At 30.8% G+C, this 22,535-nt stretch overlaps 1 protein-coding gene and 1 non-coding gene across 2 annotated transcripts in view; one reads left to right on the plus strand and one right to left on the minus strand.

Annotated features, from left to right (window-relative positions):
- Positions 1 to 388: 388 nt before the first annotated feature.
- On the plus strand, positions 389 to 461 carry TRNAM-CAU (transfer RNA methionine (anticodon CAU)). The gene has a single exon. It is a non-coding gene; the product is annotated as a tRNA-Met (tRNA).
- An 886-nt stretch (positions 462 to 1,347) lies between these two features.
- LOC143202626 (uncharacterized) overlaps positions 1,348 to 22,535 on the minus strand; it is a 100,551-nt gene continuing 79,363 nt past the window's right edge. The window contains exons 3-7 of the mRNA XM_076414281.1: positions 14,780 to 15,265; positions 8,856 to 9,514; positions 7,912 to 8,099; positions 4,891 to 5,058; positions 1,348 to 1,743 (exon numbers count right to left, since the gene is read on the minus strand). Coding sequence (XP_076270396.1) covers positions 1,517 to 1,743; positions 4,891 to 5,058; positions 7,912 to 8,099; positions 8,856 to 9,514; positions 14,780 to 15,265 — 1,728 coding nt within the window. The 3' untranslated portion in view covers positions 1,348 to 1,516. The remainder of the gene's footprint in view (positions 1,744 to 4,890; positions 5,059 to 7,911; positions 8,100 to 8,855; positions 9,515 to 14,779; positions 15,266 to 22,535) is intronic.

The raw sequence follows: 22,535 nt of genomic DNA on the forward strand, positions 1-22,535 counted from the left end.
CCAGGAAAATGGTTTATCGTTTTTTTTATCGTTTAATATAATTCTATTTCTTTAAAGATACATTTTGCAATCTAACATGTCGGATCACTTAATAAATGTTTATATACTTAAATAAATCTATTCTTATTTTATTATTGCAGTGTATGTATTTTTTTCCTAATTGGGCCTTCTTTTTATTTATTTTTATTAAAATCTCCTTTATAACAACCAGGGTTTATATGGACTGGAGATATTGCTTAACATGCTTTTTTATACATAACACATTTTTTTAAATATAAATTAAATATTTGTTTTCTTAATGATTAATTAAAATATAATATTTATTACAATATTAAATAGTAATATTGCTCTTTTTACTTTTATACTATTTTTAATCCATTGTCATAGAGCCTCGGTAGCGCAGTAGGCAGCGCGTAAGTCTCATAATCTTAAGGTCGTGAGTTCGATCCTCACCCGGGGCATTACTTTTTCAAAATATTTATGTTATTTTCGTTTTTCTTTATCTTTATTTCTGGTAACCAGTCACTAAGTTTAAAAAGCATAAGTAAAAAGTAAGTTTTAATATTGTTTGATATGGAAGAACTTGATTATACTCACTAAGATATTTCTTATATTCAAAGTTATCATTGCTAATTAAATTATTATGTAGTATTGAAAATGTTGGTTTTTAAGACTAATGTAATAATAAGGTATAAATGACAACTTAATAATATTACAAATTACAATTATGACGACAATATTTATTTCAATGATACTTGAATTATTCGATTATTTGAATAACGTTGATTATTACAAAACATTAGTTGCACCCAATACTAGTGGAATTTTGGCGGTTCGACTTTAGTAGGTTCAACTAGTAGACTAATTTTTTATCTGTAAACAATTTCAGAAAGAGTAGTAAGCCGGCTTGGTGGCGCATGTGGTGAAGGCTGCTCGGGCATGGTCGTAAATTTATGTTTGTGATTGTTTAAAATTTGTGAATGTTCTAGGCAAGAGTGTAAAATCCGACAAGGAAAATGATCCCAGTCACGCCAGTAACCAGGCTGGGTAAGATCAGATGTCTTCTGGGATGATTTTTAAAGCTGGTCACTCGCCAGTCGGTAGGCTTAATGCTGATGGCCGTGGTTCGGAGCCCACATTAAACTTTAGTCCCAATCTAGATAAACCCATAGTTGGTAAAAGGAGACTTTAAAATATATATAAAACATAGTACTAAAGGGGTTGACCACGTATTTCTTATGTTAATTTATTTACGTCCCATTTTATCATTTATTATGTGTTGTCTATTTTCCATAAATATATTCCGTTGATTACTTTATGGGGAAAGGGAGAGTAATAATTATAATATTTTGATAGATATCATTTATTTTTTAAATACAAGTAATAAAACAGAAATATAAAATTTAAAACTAGTTTAAATTATATATAAAAAATAAATTAAGGCTTACATATCTAGTCTATCACAGTTTAAGGTTACATCAGGTCTTTGAACACTAACGCTACGAAATAAATTAAATCATGAGGAATTTTCTAGACTGTTGGCGGGCTCTTTTGTACTGGGTTTGGATTCTTTTAAGATGCACTTTTTGTAGTGCGTTCTCATGTTGCTGCTCTGCGAAAATGCTAGGCCGCAATTATCGCAAGTGTATGGTTTCAGGCCAGTGTGGAAATTCATGTGCGTCTTCAGGTGATGTTTTTTAGTGAAACTTTTCGGACATAGCGAACATGCGTATGGTTTTACACCTAAAATTAAGTATATATTAGTTTTGAATATGAACTTCGTTCCTAGTAGTTTGTTGGATTACTTATGCGCCATATTCTAAATTTAATCTATGTGAAATAATAATGCGCATACAAAATTATAATAATAGGCTAGATGAGTATTTAAAAAAAACCACTATGATAATTCCACGTATTTACTTTACACGGAATAAACGTTATTTATACAATCGATCTGAAAGAAAAATTGACGTTTGAATGATTGATTTATTGATCGATGTATGAAATTGTGCGCTAAACCACTCCAAATCTGTCCGTGATGTAGTTGTTCTGGTCGTATTGGATGGCCTTATTTATACTATATTTTAATAATTTTGTATAATAATTTACTAAGTATTTAGTATTTAAAGTAACTTTAGTTTTATCTAAAATAATATCGAGGTAAATAACAGGCCAATTGAAAAGTCCACGGCCTACCATAGTAAAACACATTTTTTTTTGGCAAAATTAGTTTTTTTTATTCAACATAATCCTCTTAAAGGGTGATACACTGATTATAGCGACCCTCCAGCTTTTTAGTACCATTTCTGTAGTACGATTTGTCCTTTGCTTCAAAATAGGCCCCAGTTTCGGCGATTACTTTTTCATTCGACGAAAATTTCTTCCCAGCGAGCATCCTTTTGAGATCTGAGAACAGGCAATAGTCTCTGGTGGCCAGATCTGGAGAATACGGTGGATGAAGAAGTTATTCGAACACGGTGCATTGTCTTTGCGAAGCACCACTTTCTTTTTCTTAAAATATGGCCGTTTTTCGGCGATTTCGTCCTTCAAACGGTCCAATACGCTATGTAATAGTCGTTGTAGATGGTTCTTCCTTTTTCAAGGTAGTCAATGAAAATTATTCCATGCGCATCTCAAAATACAGAAGCCATAACCTTGCCAGCCAACTGTTGCGTTTTCCCAGGTTTTGGAGCGGGTTCATTGTGTGCAGATCACTCGGATGACTCTCGATTGGACTTGGGAGTGAAATGATGGAGCGATGTTTCATCCATTGTCACATACGCAAAGGAACTCGAGTTTATTACGCTTGATCATCTTCAAGCACTGCTTCGAATCATCAACTCGTCATTGTTTTTGGTCAAAAGTGGGCTGGCGCGGCATCCACTTTGCACAGAGCTTTCTCATAATTATTTTCAAAATTATTTTGTTGATTTTTTAATGGTTTCGTCGGTAACAACCTCTTTTGGGCGTCCACTGCGTTCACCGTCTTCGGTGCTTATTTCACCACGTCTAAACTTTGCATACCAGACCTTGATGGTTGATTTTTCTGGGGCAGTCTCCGGAAACTCGGCATCAAGCCAAGTTTTTGCTTCAACTGTATTGTTTCCCTTCAAAAAGCAATATTTTATCAACACGCGAAATTCCTTTTTATCCATTCTTTTATACAGGTATCTTCTGAGGGTTCGACCTGACTAAAAACATATGGATTTAATTCTAGTAGCGCCATCTATGTGTCAGACCGGTAACTTTTCAATTTACCTGTCAACATTGTTGATAACAAGAGAGGAAAATGGGTTTTTAACTGAGCTCACTGTACATTCATTGTTATTTACTAATGCTTATATATTATCAAAATACAAAGAAAAATATTAATTAAATTCAAGTCACAATGGGTTACGAAAGGCCAATATCATATATCTCGTTTCTTGTAAATCAAATAGTTTGATGGACTATACCTGCCATCAGATTAAGAGTAAGTTACACATATTTGATTAAACAATATAATTTTATCAAATTTTTACAGCCTGGTAAGTGTGTTATGGACAATAGAAATTTAAAACTTGATATGTAAAAGCATGGTTAAACACAGATTTTGTACAGTACTTGAAGTATTGTAGTTGCACATGTTTATAAGATCGTTAGTCTAGCATTAAAATGAACTTCAAAATTACATATTGTGCATTTTATTTATCTAAATATTACAAGGTAATTTGATATAATACAGAGTTAGATTATCAAATGTATATAATTTAAAAAAAATTGTGTTGGAGTAAATGATAACATTTGATGTATTAGGAAGAGATATTTTATAGTTATAAGAAATATATGATAATATATATGATAGTATTTTTACTTAATGTTCTTCAATATTCTGCCACATTTCATTGTTAGTGTGTCTGGAATACTCACTTACTTTAACTCTATAAAAGTTCTAGTATTCTTTTTAAAATTATTATTTCAGTTGTGGTCACAGTACAGTCATTATTGACTTATTTTTTTTATTTTTCTTTTTTTTATAATTTTTGTTACAATTTTTACAATTTTTTTTTAACTGTGAAATATAAGATGAATAATCCAAATAAAAGTAAATGTATTTTTAATCTAATATCTAATAATTTAATCTCTCTATAGTATATTATTATTATAAATCAATATTTTTATGATTCTTTATTTCAGTCAATATGTAATTCTTGATAGTGTCTCAGCAGCTTACCTTTCGGGAAAGATTGAGTTATACGTATTCTTTCTGTCATATTTTTTCATGCCTTCTTGATGTTGTTTACAATGATATTTTTGTTGTTTAGCCAAAATTATTTCCTTTTTAGATTTAAAAGTACTGCATTATTTAGACAATATATATTAGCGAAAATAATGTAAATTGAAAGTTTTAGGTTAACGTTACGTTTGTATTATTATTCGGAAGCTTGTTAAGTAATATAATGATGCCTTGGTTTATAGTGAAAATTGGCAGCAGATAAGAATGCGTTTATCAATTTAAAGTGTAAGGCAATAATGAATTAAAAATATTTAGGTAAAGACATATATTATTGTCTAATTTATAGTAAAATATGAAGGTGTTCATGTATGTATTACAAAAGCATATTTTATTTATAATTACTTTAAACTTCTTTAATATGATAAAAAGTAAAACTACAATAATTTTATTATTAGGCGTTATCTATCACCTAATGATATAGCTACGCGAACCGATAATTCGCGAAGAGTAAGACGATCAGACTCGATCTAGAATTAGGATGATTTATAATGTATGTTTTGTATCTTTATTTTTACATATGTTTTGTGAAAGAGTTAAATATAAAGATGTATTCCTCAGTGTCAGGAATTTCAATTTTTCATCAAATATTTATAGATCATTGATTGTATGATTACCTGTATGAAGTCGTGCATGAAGGCTCATATTCGATCGATCAGCAAAGGTTTTACCGCATTCTGGACATGAATACGGTCGTTCCCCGGTATGAACTCGCTGATGCTGCTTCAATAACATTTTCCTTGAAAAACTTTTGCCGCAAGTGGGACATTCATGTGGTTTGACCCCTGAAAAAAGAAAATAAAACATTATCGCATACCTCATCAAATTCACAGCTCGTTGATGACATGGAGTCATTCTACATCATTAAAATAGAACAACAAACATTAATATTTCACTCACTTGATTATTATGAGTATTATCATATTTTGGTAAAAATAATACCATTAAAATTTAATAAAATTATGCTTGCAGCCAAACTAGCAGAAATATTAGACTTAGTCACTCGTAAAGATATTCAGCAAACAAATGGATTAAATTCCACAGATACAAGGCATAAAAGTGATGCTACAATTGTTGAAGCATGGGAAACTATTTAAAAGATAGATATGTTTATGAAGGGTTCTCCATATTACATCTATAATATATTATAGAAAAATGAAAATAGTACCAAAAATATTTGAGTTTCAAGGGAAATTTTAGGTCAATTTGGGAATTCAAAATTATTCTCAAATTCTCAAATTTATTCTTTTTATATATTATTCTTCAAACATACGTGTAATTTACAAAAAATGACAACGTCGTGTGCCAGGCATTTTAGGAATTAAGGCTTTATGTGATTCAGCTACAAATTAAAAAAACTTTTGTCATTATTATTTGTATAAATATTATATAAAACACGTATACATATTGAAACTCCCCGGCGCGTAGATGGGGCTACTAGAATTAAATCCATATGTTTTTTAATTGGCCCCAACCTTCAAAAGATGTGTGTATAAATTTGACAATTGTCGGATCATTAGTTTGTGAGTGAAGCAACTTTTGTTATTGTGAAAAAAAATGGATAAAAATGAATTTCGCGTGTTGATAAAATATTGCTTTTTGAAGGGAAAAAAAGACAGTTGAAGCAAAAACTTGACTTGATGCCGAGTTTCTGGACACTGTCCCAGGAAAATCAACCATCAAGGATTGGTATTCTAAGTTTAGACGTGGTGAAATGAGCAAAAACGCCCAAAAGAGGTTGTTACCGACGAAAACATTTAAAAAATCCGCAAGGTGATTTTGAATAACCGCAAATTGGAATTGAATGAAATAGCAGACACTCTAAAATCATTCACGAATATCAATAACCAAAAACATTTGCTTTGAAAAATATGAAACAATTATACATAATATTTGCCCTATCCAACTTTTTAAATTTAAATTTTATGAATGTATTTTGAAAGATAAAGCCTTATAAACATTTTTTGGTAGTTTTTAAAAATAATTCAAGAAAAATAGTGTAATTAACTTTTAATGGCCTGGCAACATAATTTTTTTTCTGTTTTAAATGCTGACGCTGCAGTATACGCCTTGATCTACAATGAGACTATTCAAGTAATGACAGATCAAATAAGAGTACAATCTCTAATGCACCGGTTGCTGCATTCAACGATCACAAAAAAAAACAAGTAACGAAAGGTAATTTATTTTCCTACTGTTATCAGTGATCTGTAATTTGCTTAAAAAAGTAAATTGTATGCATATTTCAATAGTGACTTTGTCAGTGGCGGATCTAGTAAAAATTTATAGTGGTGCGATATTTATCCTGATAATCGCATTAGTGGTGTCGGTGCGGTATAATTTTATTAATACATTTTACACATAATCACAAAATTCCGAAACTTTACAAGCAATTCATTTGAAATTTGGCATAATTACTCCTTCGTAGTCACACGTAGGAATGCATTTTGATGAACTTCTCTTGTAATTCTAATAAAAATCCAAATGACGTGAATCTGTCAAAGTGACATTACCATAGCAACAGCTGAAATAATATCTGTAGCTATGGTAACACTTTCAAACACTGTCATTTTCAGTTTTATTGCCGATGGTTTTGTATTATTATCCCGGAATTATTCCATTATCAGCATAGAATAGAGAAACTATTCTTTATTCTATGATTATCGGTTTCAAGTATATCAATATTCAACCTCACTAGAGTCGACGTGTTCATTAATTTGTAAGCATGTCAAACAAAATGAATACATTTAAGAGTTAAAAAAGAAGGAAAAGATTCATGTACGGTTAAGAATAGACAATTAAAATAAGCTTTTTAAAAATATAACCAAAATCAGACTAAACAAATAAAAGAACCTATAATGATTAGATGTGGGATTCAAACGAAAACAAGGTTGGAAGTAAAGGAGTAACGAAAGCTAAAAATAACTAGAAATAAGATACCGCAAAGTGCCTGAAATAAATAAATTTGTTTTTGCTGAGAAGCCGGAGAAAAATATAATGTAGAAAATGAATATTGAAGGTGAAAGATTGCAGTTTTATTAGTGTTAAGTGTTAATATTTTTCTGAATTCCTAGGTGTTTATAGAATTACATATGTTTTTATCAATTGTTATTTTATTTAATTTTACTACAAACATTAAATGACATACATTAGATTTTAAAGTTTCTTTAATATACCATTTTTAAGCGTAATTATTATTATATATTATATATATATATATATATATATATATATATATATATATATTAAGTAAAGAATGAAGTAAAAAATATTTTTATCAAATATACTTTTATTATTATATTTGCTGCTCTGAAGACAGTCTTAAAAATAATCTTAATTTCTGTAATATTTTGAACCTATTAATATTTTAATATAATAATTAATAATTGGGCGCATCAATCTTTGAGATTAAAAACATATTAAATTCGTATTATTTTTTAATTCGATTCTTCTATAATAGCAATTAATATAATAGCTATAATAATAACTTAACTGGCTTAGTGTGGTCGAATTTCGACCACTGAGTATCCAAAGACTTTATTGTCGAAATACATTATTAATTTATCTAAACAAAATGCCAATGTTCGGACAGGATAACTAACGTCTGTTAGTTTTCTATATCATGAATGGACATGTACCTGTATGTATGCGAAGATGCATATTATAAGCTACTCTCTGGTTAAATCTCTTCGGACAGTTGGGACAGGCGTATTCTTTCTTGTCCCTGTGAATCTTCATGTGACTGCTCAAATAACCGCGGTCGTTAAAAGTCTTGCCGCATTCCTGGCATTTAGCTGAAAACTCTTTGGTTCCTTCGTGTACTGATCTGGAAAATTAACAATTTTTTTTGTGTTACATGATTTGGTTTATAATAAGTCGTATTTCAAACTATTTTCTTCTATGAGAATGTTGAAACACATATGATATATGTATATTTATTTATTTTTTAACAAATAGCGTTTGAATTGAATTTAAATCTGTTCAAAATATATATCTTCCAAACTTGTTTTTTTATTGGTACTATATACTTACTGAAAGAAATAATAGAAGATTTCAAATAATTTGGGTTGAAATAAAATGAATATTATAATTATTCTAAATCTGATTTTCTTAAAATTACATTTATTTCAACATCAAGTATCGTTTAGTTAGATTTATAGCTTTATACTTGGAAAATTTGTGGACATAATTCCTACCACTGAAAAATTAAAATACGCTTACATGAACAGAAATTATATGCTAGACTGATATGCAAGAAACATTTTATTTAGATTTATTTCTTCCCTAAACGTTTCTTAATCACATTGATGAGTAGACTAAGAAACAGTTAATAAAATTAAAAAAGAAGTAATAGAGTAATAGTAGAGTAATTCTGTATGTGAATATACTAAAGTACTTGATCAATAAACTAGCAAAAGTTTGATTGAGGCTTAATAATATGTGCTGGTTGTACAAATAAAATATTGGTAGTAGTTTTTGAGCCGAATAAGAATAATCTATTTCAATATTATACTACAAACTGATATATCACCGTTATGTATATCAAGTTATGTAGAGTATCTTCGCAATCAAAATATATTACCTGTGATACTTGTAATTCCTTAATTGACTAAAACATTTTCCACATTCCTCGCATTTGAATGGTTTCTTTTTCATCGCCGCATCTTCTTTCTTCTCACCATCTCCACAAGAATCTGTACTGTTATCGTTCGATATATCATTGGAACTTGATGACGGTTCGTTTTCTATATCAGTTATTTGTTTAGCATTTCCATCTGCGGGGACAGATTCCGTTTTAATGTCGTCCATAGGAGAATGTTCGATGATTTTAGGTTTTTTTGATAAATTGTTGTTATCGCTCGCTTCACTTAGGATATTCGATGGTTCCGTGTCGTTGTTATTGGTGGAATGTTCACTCGTCATTTGAATGAACCGTCGTAAGAATGAAAATTTTGGTATTTCGCAGGTTTTATGGTTTTTGTTTGTGTTTTTCTCGTTCGCACTGGTTTGGTTTGTGTCTTTAATGCTGGGTTCGTTGATGACATCGCGTTTCAAAGAATTTGCGTTGTCATTGGCCTTGTTTGACGCTCGTTCCTTGGTATTCTCGGCATTGTTCAGATACAAGTTTCGAATGATGTCGTCTAGCTTTTTTGAGGAGCTTTTTATCTCTGAATTGGGAGTTACGTGGGAATTGTTGTTCTTGTCTTCTGTTGGTGTTTTTGACATGGCCTTGGGCATAACCTGAAAATAATAAGTATATATTAGTTTGTAGACAAATTCGTAGATAACAAATAAAGAAGTTGATAATAGAATTAGTGTATAACAAATTTATTTTATAGAAAAAGGCAACAACAAACTTAAACTTAGTAATATTGTCTTCAAGATTTTCATTCATGATTCACTGCTTTGAACTGCTTATCCAATAAGGCGTTTTACATTGGTCAAAACAAATAGCAATCGCCGTTTGTTTTCATGTGTTCGTAACAGTTGTTTTTTAGTTATTCCTAAACCTCAAAATAGGCGTGTATAAATTTGACAGCTGTCGGATCATTAGTTTGTGAATTATAGCATTCTGAGTGAAGCAAGTTTTGTTACTGTGAAAAAAAATGGATAAAAAGGAATTTCGCGTGTTGATAAAATATTGCTTTTTGAAGGGAAAAAATACGTTTGAAGCAAAAACTTGGCTTGACGCCGAATTTCCGGACACTGCCCTAGGAAAATCCACCATTAAGGATCGGTATGCTAAGTTTATACGTGGTGAAATGAGCACCGAAGACGGTGGACGTCCAAAAGAGGTTGTTACCGACGAAAACATTTAAAAAATCCACAAAATGATTTTGAATGACTGTAATAAATCCGAGTTTTTGCGTCGATATGTGATGGATGAAACATGGCTCCATCATTACACTCCGAAGTCCAATCGACAGCCATCGGAGTGGACTGCACACGATGTTGCACACTCCAATGCGTGGGAAAACGCAACAGTCGGCTGGCAACCTTATGGTGTCTGTATTTTGGGATGCGCATGGAATAATTTTCAGTAACTACCTTGAAAAAGGAAGGACTATCAACAGCGACTATTACATAGCGTTATTGGACAGTTTGAAGGACGAAATCGCCGAAAAACGGCCGCTTTTGAAGAAAAAGAAAGTGCTGCTTCACCGAGACAATGTACCGTGTAGACATCGTACTACAAAAATGGTATCGAAAACTTGGAGGGTCGTTATAATCGATGAAGATCACTTTTGAAGGGAATTATGTTGAATAAAAAAGATTATTTTGCCAAAAAAATATGTTTTACTATGGTAGGCCGGGGACCTTTCAATTGACCTATTAATTGCGGCTATTAAAAAAGCGTTTGAGGAAAAGAAATACTGCCCTGCAATATTCCTGGATGTCTCACAAGCTTTTGTTCGGGTTTGGCATTTAGGATTAATCTGTAAGATGAGAAAATTGTTACCGCGTAACTATTGTTAATTGCTGGAGTCATATCTGTTCGGAAAAAAATTAGTACTTGGAACCTGTGCTGACGATACACTTGTTATGGTAAACGATATATCTGTGCCTAGGGCAGTAGAAAAAGTACAAGTAGCAGTCAACAAAATCAAGAAATCACATAAAAAAGGACGAAAGATTGGAAAATTCAACTCAATAGCTCCAAATCTGTTCATGTTAATTCTGCATTGCGGCGAAATAATAAAAACTTAATTATATCGCTCAATGGATACCCGATTCCTCAAACAGAATCAGCTAAATAACTCGGCATTAATCTTGACGATATATTTTATTGGAAACATCATGTTAGACAAAAAGCAAAATACATTAGAACCAAAATAAAACAACTATACTGGTTAGTCCTAAGATACTTTCAGCTTGATCTAAAATCAAAGAGATTTATTTATCAGACAATCATAAACCAATTTGGACCTATGGGGTGCAAATATGGGGCTGCACTGAAAATTCAAATGAACTAGTTATCAAATGCTGTCAAAACAAAATTCTTCGATTAATTACCAACGCTACGTAACTAATGAAGAACTGCACGATGACTTGGAAATCAAATAGATTTGCTAAATTATCCAAGATTTAGCCTTAAAACACGAAAGAGGATTTTTAAATCATACTAACGTGGAAACAATACAACTACTGGACAGCACGCAGGATATCAGAAGATTGAAGCGAACCAAACCGTACGAACTTATATAAAGTGTATACTTTTAGTGTAAACTGTAGCTTAAGTTATTATAATTTTATAATTGAGGAATAAATATTGATGTATTTATCTCGCAGTCATCTTGATTGTAAATTAATCCAAGTTCAAATGAAATGTAGAAATAAATTAATTTATAATTAAGATTGTACTAAGCACATGTAATAAAGACATTATCAAAAACAAAGTACAGTAACAAAGTACCCCCTACATGTCTCACCAGATGTGTTGACGTTCTTTTTTGGTGTAGATATACTGGGTTTTGTGGAATCTACCTATTATTTTTTGAAATTCTCGTATAAAAGAGTTATTAGAAATGTAACAGGGAAGGATGATGATTTTTTTCAATACAATAAGAGGAGAAGACACAACTCTAATTGTATTCTAGTACCTATTAAATTAAAAACACTAATGAAGTGTGAAATTTATATATAGGACATCATATATACTATATATATATATATATATATATATATATATATATATATATATATATATATATATATATATATATATATATAACTTTGAATTTAAAGGGATATTTTATGTTAATTTGTGAATCCAGGAAAATTTATTGCAATAAAAATTTAATTAATATTATAAAAATTAAATATATTATAAAAATATGAACCAAGCAATAAACCTTTACTTTTCCCTTTCTGAAGTAGAACAGCAACATATGACGAAAACATTCTGCAGGAATTTCCATTTTTAAACTATTGTACATAACTTTCGACTGAGGGTATAAATGACAATACATTTTTTATCCAGAACGTTATATGAACTGTTATAATCCAAAGAGATGTTCTAATATGGCTTTATTGAATAAATATTACTAGAAATATTGACAAATAATTTAATCTCTTCCGAATAAATCCTATTTATAATTTGTATTAGATCGAAGAAAAAATAATTATAAAAAACCACTATATGATTAAAAACACTACGTCATATTTACAGTACACAAGCCAAACAACATCGAGGCTTATTAATATTTAAGCTAACTTTAAATATTTGTTACATGTGTTAATTATATGTTAATGGTTATTTCGCTGTTAATGTCATTGTTGAATCAGGTGTATTACTGCTTCAATTTTAGCATCGAAATTTATCATTCCCTGGCGGCTAAACTTCGTTCATTAACTCCGAGTTGTCCTATTTGTTGAACGCAGGTAACTAAATACGACGTGTTTGCTCTCGGACCCGACACAAAAGTAGGGAAATGATTCGTGGATGTATTTCGGAGATTCTCAAATATTTACCCACGAAAATGGTATTTAGGTTCGGTCAAACAGACGATGGATATTTCTAAGTGAAATAACAGTTCATAAGTACGCGACCGACAATTTGCTACATAATGAGAGAAGAACATGTAAATGGACACTAGGATTTCAAGCAGACATGTTTGATTTAACATTATCGTCGGTCTATTCTGACGATGTTTTAAGTCACCTACTTAATTTTGTGTTTGCATTCGGTTATTGCATGTGTTCTGATCAGTTTTTCACTTTAAAAAAACCTTTATTAAGAAACATTGGTATAATATCTATAATTTTGTGCGATTTTTTCTCATATTTCTGGTAACGTGGTGATACGAAATTTACCGCATTTTGAAACTGTGTGAGCAATGTGATCATGTCATCTGCATGTGCATGTTATCACGCAAAAGGATGGTTTGTGTTTGCTACTCGCTATTATTGATCTTTTTTGCAATAATACGATTGCATGTTGATGTACCAAGCTGAGCCCACCAAATGCACACCAATACTTTGTGCTCAAGAATATTCTGATTCGGGGTTAGATAGCAATTCTGAACTCATAAGGTAAGCAATAAAACCGCGATGTTGAAAACGATCTTTCCTATTGCTTGTAAAGGTCATGGAACATGGAACATGGTCATGGGTCATGTTTCATTAATTGATAAGATGTTTGGAAGTTATTTAAGAGTTTGATCTGAGTTTTAATCCAACAAGTATCGCAATTTATTTTCATCGAACTTTTTGGTCTTCTAGGCCGTCATCATTTTTATATCCTTAATAGCAACCGATAATTGGAATATGACGGAGAAGCATCATCATCAGTTTCTAAAAGTGTTTGATGGGCTTCGGTAACATATTTCTTGAAATTAAACAACAAGAGTGTTGAAAATGCAATTTTGAGCGTTTCATGATTAATGAATATACTGAATAACACTCAATACTACTTAATGGAAAATCGTTGTTTTAGGTAGAGAAATGTCAAAACATTACAATTTAATAATGGGGTTAGATTGTTTAATAGTAATGATACTTCGCATTTTTAATAAAAGATATCGCTGATCAGAATACCTTCTAACCCCTAATATTTCAGTTAATGAAATAGTAAATAGTTGTTTACGAACAGGAGTGTCGTAAAAGTAGTGTAAGATGACGTCATAGGATACATTATCTAGTCTAAACTAGTTAAAAGTTGGAAGAGAACCTGAGTTCCTACCGAGGAATTACAATAGCTACCTTTCTAGATAACAACGTTCTTAGCAGTTAATAAGGCCCAAAAATTGGATCAATCATTTGAGAATAAAATGTAACCAGATTAGATTTGTTTCTACCAAAGTCACTAACAAAAGAAGATCCAAAAACTGACAAGCTTGATTCTAAATCACTGCTAAATATTGAGGAATGGAATCAGAATTGTGAGCGACAATGAGAAAAATATACAATCCTTTTTCTCTCGTAAAGCACCGTATTTCCTCTATATATCTCCAGTTCGAAGAAAATTTCTATAAACAAACATCCGGGACAAATTTACCGTGCAGACCGAGAATTCTGACATTCTTGGACGTTTTACTTTGACGAAAGGACAGACCGTATTTGGATGTACATTAAAGGGTACTATAAAAAAGAAGGCTTCTTATCGGTTAATCACAAAGCTATGACGGGAACTTGCTTAAATTGGATAATCTGATTAGAAGTGTTTCAGTAACAGAGCTTCCGATGATCAAAAAATATTAGTGTTTTTTTATATCATGTTAAAATTGGTGAAACTTTTAATACAATCTTTTGGGCCAGTTGGATACGAACATTCGTTAAGAACCCAGTATACAGAAGAAAAGGTATTCTTTAAGATAATAACTAAAAAAAATGGAAAAATAATTCTCATCGAACAAGGAGGTAATAGTAGCTATCTTATAGGGGTAATAGTAATAGTATATCTTATATTTTACAGCTTTTGAGAAAACAACTACAGTAATAGGATGCATATAAATAGGAGGATAGGAGGATAAACTAAAGTTTTATAATAATTATAATTATACTTACATCATTTTCAGTGATCTCTAAAGGAATTATTCGAGGATCTCCAAGAAACTGACCCTCCTCCCTCGGTTTCCACGGGCTGGGCACGACAAAGTTGCCCAACTTTTTATTCGTACTTTTTGCCAGTCTACTTCGTATCGGTAACAAGTCCGGCAGCTTTCTCGGTAATTTCGGTTTTTTCAGCCTCGCTTCCGAAAAGTCATGCTCAATTTGATCCACCCGAGGTTCCTTGACATCCGAGCACTCAAGTTTCTTGACGCAAGCCATGTCAGGTATGTTTATCTTTTTGATACCGTCGATTTCGTGCACCGATGAGAGATCGACTTGAATTTGCAGGAACTGCGTTACGGAAAGGAATTCCTGGACCGAGTTGGGATATAGCACGGTTCTTCCGGTGTATATGTAGTCCAATATGAGCGACATAGTGTTCCCGCTGATGTCAGGTAGGATGATTACGGAGGTGGTGTCAGCATCTTGTTTGAGCAGCTTCTGTAACAACAATTTTTTGTTGATTTATTCATATTTATGACTAACGGTTGACAAAAATAGATATAGGTAAGATGTATTTAAATAAAACGGATTATTGAACAAGAATTGTAGATTAATCTGAACTGTTTTACAGGATAATTTGTGTAAATGAGAAAGATGAAATGTATTGTTCACAGATTACGATGAAATCTTCTTAATTAATAATATGAGTTAATTGGCTTTTAACTTTTGGAACGCTCTATATATTAACAAAATTATCCAAATATTTGACGCAATAAAACAAGAAAAACTGAGGATTTTATGGGTTTTACTGAAAAATAAATGAAATAAATAATGAAGAAAGTGAATCCAAATAAGATACGCAAATAACAAAAGGCAAAATACTCCGAAAAAGAATTTTGAAGTAGTTTCATAAATAAAAAACGATGCCTAAATAATAGGCTGACAATTTTAGAAATAATAGGAATTATGATGATTGATGGCCTTATTATGGTCAGTGTTGATAAAAAATATTCGGATTTACTATGGTTTTGTGAAAAAATGGGGAAATTAGTTCAAATCAATAGAACCTTTCAGTATTTACATTTAGAATGTGTAAGTATGAATCATTCATGTTTGAGAGATATTAAATTAATTTGGGTAAAATGACGACTTTTTAAAAAATACTGTTCCCATGGCATAAGGGAAGGTGTTAATCAGTTTACATAAAAAATAGTAGTTGATAATTTCATTAATGCGATAGGAAACTGATGAATAACAGTTTTATATTTCTATATAGGTGTATTTTCTTGTATTATTGTAATAGTAGTTCTAATTACTAATATTTATATATTAACTTTCTAAAAAAATCTTATTATATAAATAATGAAATAAAACGTTCATCATAACTGTTGTGACAAAGCCTATTCAGTTGAAAAATGATGCCTTTGTAACACTTTCTCGATGTCTGGACTCCTAAAGGCTAATCTTTGAGCAGCAGATGCGTGAGAAAGGTGGACAAGTAGTTAAAAGGATCAATTATAAAATTAGCTTTGTAATTAAATGGTGAAATATTACAATATTGTTTATTAGTAGGTGGTCGTGATAGAAATTTAATTATTTAATTATTGATAAAAAATTTAAATAATACTTGTAAGAAATTATTTTCGGTTTTTCGACATATTAATATTTTTTCTTACATCTTTTGTCCACAACGGTCAGAGTGATAGAAATGATGATTCTACCTTTTATATTTTGCAGTTTTTTAAATTGAGGTGATTTGAGCAAGCGAAAATATACGAGAATCTTAATTAAAGTTTGCTTGATCTACACATAATAACTATACATATTTTGCTAACAGTCTTAATATGAGCTTATTAGGAGGTAACAGAAATTAAATTTTGAATTTGTAGTTTCTGTTTGGCGACTTCTTCAATAAATACATTAGTTGAAGTTCCTGTCCCAAATGAAGACATTTCACTTATATCAATTATATATTATATCTAATTTTTCTTGCGATTTAGGTGATGAGGAGTGGAAAGTATATCCAATGATAGACAGAACATTATTGATGATTATTATCTATATTGTTTGAACTTTCTATATTGTTTATTTTTATATGAAATACTTTCAGCTCACATATTTTTAATAGTTCGAGAGCATATATATTGAAACTGTGACTAAGTATTGGCTTATACAGCAATACTTTGTTATATAATGATAATTTGGATTTACGCCTTATCAGCCAGTACATTTGGTTTAGTTTAAGCCCAAGCTTTTTGCGTTTTGTAACTATCTGTTTTTGCCATATCAAAAGTCATCGAAATACATTCACAGATATTTGACGTTGTCTGCTTGCGGAAGTTTATGATTATTATTCAATATTACTGAGGGACAAGTTCTTCTACAAAGGGTGAATGTCACATGGGTAGATTTTGTCTCATTTGCTTTGATACGCCATGTTTTCAACCACAATTCAGCTTTGTTAAGAGGAAGTTGGAGGTTTCTTGTGGCTGATATTGGATCCTCGTGTGATGATAAAACCGCTGTATCGTCAGTATATGTTGCGACAGTAGTGTTTCTTGAGGTCGGTTGGTCATCTGTATACGCCAAGAACACTGCCCTGCGGAACACCCGAATCTGTTGAGTGTAGGTCAGTGTATTCGTCTCCCTGTTTGACAATAAAATGTCTGTCTGTGAGGTACCGTTTCAGCAGTTGAAAGTGCGTATGGGGCAAAAGCTTTTTCAAATTAACATACAGTCCAGTGTGCCACACCTTGTCAAAGGCCTGAGAAATATCGAGAAATGCAGCGGAGCAATATTTTTTATCCTTTAAGTTTTTGTTAATTTGGTTGACTAATCTATGAATTTGTTCTATTCTTTCGTGTTTATTACGGAAGCCAAATTGTTGGTCTGGAATAATAATTGTCTCCTTTGCGATTATTTTGAGTATCTTAATGTATAATTTTTTGAATAGTTTAGAGATCACAGGTAACATGCTTATAGGGTGATTAGAGGAGATATTTGTGCTTAATAATCACATCATTTTTAAATTTTTTGAGTTCTTCTTACGTAGAGATCAAGGCGTACTTACCATCTTCGAGAATATAGTTTCCGAATGTTATAGTCTATCTATTTATCTATTATCAAATATCGTTGATTGACCTTCTATTTTTCTATATAATCAGAAATACTTGAACAATTCCATTTGATCTATGATCATGATCATGATCTATAATGATCTATTTTAACCAGATTTCTTAAATTTGTGAAAAATTAAATATTTATTTATAAAAATTAAATATTAATAAACAACAGTTTAACAGTTTAATTTCGTAATTGGTTCTTTAATGAAATAAAACTAATTGAAATATTTTACTTCCAAAAACTGTTTGAGACACTGAAAGTTCATTGTATATCCTGAGGTAACATAATTACTGAGCTGAGTGACGATCAAATTGGGTTAGTATGAAAATAATATTTATTGGAATAAGGAATGAGTTCGTATTAAATGTACTAGAAATATTATCAGGCGATATAATAAAATTATAGTTATTAGAAATACGATTCCAAAACTTTTTGAATAGTTTTTACTATCTTGATAATATTTTTATATTTTTTAGATTTTTGTATTGATAATATTATATATTCTATATACATCTATGAGTTTTTTTATATAAAAGAACATCGCTAATAACTTGTTTAGACATAGTTTATCTAATGACTAATTCAGCTTGAAAAGTCGTAATTTAATTTATATTTTTGATATTATTAATTTTAATACTATTTAATAATATTATGTCTTCTATTATTTAATTAATAGCTAAAAATTATCAATATACTTTTTAGAAAACTGGCACGCCCTAGATCAATCAAAAAGGACATTGAGAAAATATGATAACAAATAAAATATAACAATATCATTAAATAATTATAGTAACGGAACTATATTTAAATACTTGAGCAATCTAAAAAAATGACAAGGAAATATATTTTTTTCTGACAGTTTAAATAATACGAAACACGATTTAAATAGGTTAAAACTAAAAGCAATCGGAGAGCATCATAAAATTATAGCATGCTCAGACAAAGAACGTACAGTATTATTAAAGTTGTTTTTTTCTAATTTTCCTTCGTGAAGCAACTGTTTTATTATTGTCAAAGCCTTCTGTTTTATTGTTAATTATGAGGAAGATGTCGGTAATGAACCATGCCTTAACATTACTCAATCAGTCAAAGCCAAATAACTCTTGTTGTGTTTCGCCATTGGTCGTTAGAGAATCTCGAATTTGATTTGTATGAATTATATTTCGTTACAATATGCGTTAGGAAATAATTTGAATGTAAACATGCTATAATATGTGTCTCTGGTGCAATAACGTAAAGCAATAAGAAATACATTAAGTGCAGTCGTGTAATATTTGTTTATATTTTTTTTCCTGTTAATTATTGCGATATTATCTTCTCGTCGAGCTAATTTTGAAGAATAAAATAAAAAATGCAATAAGATGATGGGTTGTTATAGGCTCCTCATTTTTTAACTTTAAAAAGGCATTTATTGAGAAAACATATTGGTACAATATATGTTAAAGGAAAGTTTTTCTATCATTTTTTACATTTTCCCATCTCTTTGACAACATGGCGATACCGAGTCAAAATAATGGTGTTAGTTTTGTACAGATCCTATCATTTTGCACTTCTTAGCACTTTCAAAGCGCGTATCAGCCAACATATGCTTCATCGATCTGAACAATCAGAATGAGCTATGTCTGGGAGTACGCTGGTTTTGACAGAACTTTACAACTCTTGCATCGCGTTGCCGAGTGTTGTTGCAAAAGGATGAGTTTTAGTTCGTTAATGCTGGTTCTTTTTACAACAATACGTTGTTCAATTTGCTTAATTGGTGTCGGTCGATATCTGCAGTAACAGTTTTTTCAATTCGTAATACATTACATCTAGCTAATCCTATCCCCAGTTATCCCAAGATATGTTACAGAAAACTATTCTTTTTTATCATAAACAATGAGACTGGGATTTTGAAACGTTTCGAAATGTCATTTTCAATCACATCTCTTGTAATCTTATCATTCAATCCTTGTTTACCAGCTGACAAAGAATTACTTCTTATGACATTTCCATAAAAACAACCTGGTCATCCTGTAACCTCCATCTAATGCTATATAAATTATTCTCTTCACTATATAAAACATTAGCAAAAAACATCTAGTACACTAACAAACTGAACAGTCTATCTGAGTAATTCTGAACGATTATTTCATAGCTTTTTTAATTTCATATTTTTAATTTCATGCATGTGTTTATTTTAATTATTATCATTACTTTGAGAATTATAAATTGAAAAATAAATGAAATTGCCTGCCCCTAAGAATAAATCAACCTGTTTATATTTGTTTATATTAATATTGACAGGATGTTGAAAGTGTATGAATGCAAATGATTCAAGAACCATTAACAAAATTAGTCTGTCTATTTGCTTGATTTATTGATTCCTCATTTTAATTACATCTTGCAATCATTGTTTCATTTATCGAATTAGCAGGCAGCATGTTTGAATACTATTTTTCATCCATGACAAATTGGTAAATAAAGTAATACTAGTAAATTGAGCTTCAAATGTTGACATTAGTGCTGGGAAAATTTTAAGTAACATTTAGATCTACGAATTTTAGTAATATCGTATCTGAAACTGATTGTCTAGTATGCTGAGAAAATAGAAATGTAACTATATAATCTAACTAATAAATAGAATTTCATTGAATTGAATGAACCGAAATGGAACAGGATAGTGTATATTTTAAATGCATTTATATATATTCATATATTCAGGAGTTCCGCAAGGTGGTGTACTGGGTCCAGTACTGTATCTGCTGTATACGTTATTATATCGTGTATATAGTATCAACACGATCTGCCCACCACAAAAATAACTACTGGGGCAATATACGCAGACAACACAGTAATCTTAGCATCCCATGAAGATCCAATCACAGCATCAATAAGCTTACAAACCCACCTGGATCAAATACAATTCTGGTTGAAGACATGGCGCATTAAAGCTAATGAAATAAAATTCACCCATGTAACGTTTACCCTGCGTAGAAGAACATGTCCACCACTAAATATCAATCATCGTCAACTCCCCCAAGCAGAGCATGTTAAATATCTTGGTATGCATTTAGATCGACGCCTAACCTGGAAGAAGCACATACTCTCTAAACGGAAACAACTAGGACTAAAATTATATCAAATGTATTGGCTCATTGGGCGCAAATCTAAGTTATCCTTAGATAAAAAGGTATTGCTGTATGAGTCTATACTCAAGCCCATTTGGGCATATGGAATTCAACTATGGGGTACCGCTAGAAAATCTAATATATCCATCATTCAACGGTTCGAAAATAAAGTGTTGCGTGCCATTGTTGATGCTCCGTACTATATTTCAAATAAAGTGATAAAACGCGATATTCCTCTTGAAGATACAACCAGTGTAATTCATCTTGTTTGTGTGAAGTACTTCGAAAGAGTGTCAGTGCATCCCAACATACTCTCTAACCAGCTAAATATGCGACGTGATAGTGAAATGCGTAGACTAAAACGTTTAACACCACCTGATCTGATTATTGGACATATATTGACTTTAGAATAAGACTAATTAATTAAGATAATATTTTATACAGGATATCGCTTAATGAAGTGATTTTCTACAAGCCATGTATATATAATATAGACATAAGAAATACTTAATGCTAATCATAAAGAGTAAAAAAATATATTATGAAATAATAATATATTTTGATGAACACTAAATCAATTTGTTAAAGCTTGGATACTAGTCCAAGATAGTTTGGATTTTTTAATTGTATTAATTGCATTAAACATTAAACTTGGGTTTGTGTGATTTACTTTATTCCTAGATGTCAGTAACAACACCGTAATTTTAACATGTACCTTTATAAAAATGTTAAGATTAATTATTAGGTTAATGATTGAATAACCAGGTGCTCTTCCATATGTATTAACTTTCGATGATGTAATTAGTATATCAGTAATATCGTAGTATGTATATGTTGTTTGCTATCTATTTATTTAGGATTATTCTATCTAGAGATTGACAAACTCCCAAAGAGATAGATATATTTCCATAAATGTGGGAGAACAAGAGGTTAATTTTCACAGTCTGATTATAATATATTATTAGCTGGTATCAACTGATGTTGAGTTTGGATATTTATAAGATGCCGTTTCTAATAATTCACATTTAGTCTTTTAAACAGATAATGGGTGGATGACCTTTTCTTAGGTATTAACTAGATTTTAATTAAATAGTAATAATTTAGTGATTGTAAAGAAACAACCTTTTTAATGTTGCGTTGCGTTTACGCTGAGTATTTTTATCGTTTTTATCTTTTCATCGTTTTAAGCTTTCCTGCGAAACTGATGTCCAATTGCCGTTGCTTCGCGAATTTTCGAACTTACAACTTCTGCTCGTGATTACATTTCCTACTTGTCATCGATTGTTAGCTGAGTGTTATCAAGCAATTTTAACGAGTGAGTATACTCTAGTTTTGGGAAGAGCTGTAGATACAAAAACGTGTTAATTTAATTTAAATTTGGAGAAGTTAAGTGTATGAGAAAACCTTCAAGTTACATCATGATAATGTTTCGCTTTTAGCTGCTAGATTTTAGATTTTAGAGACTGAATGTTAATCTCTCGACAGACTAATTAATTAAAATCTATCCTAGTCGTCAATTGATTTTAAGGATATTCTAA

This window comes from Rhynchophorus ferrugineus, unplaced genomic scaffold, assembly GCF_030347505.1.
Source record: "Rhynchophorus ferrugineus isolate W39M unplaced genomic scaffold, kcgeb_rfMv2 rfM9, whole genome shotgun sequence".
NCBI classification, from domain to species: Eukaryota; Metazoa; Arthropoda; class Insecta; order Coleoptera; family Curculionidae; genus Rhynchophorus; species Rhynchophorus ferrugineus.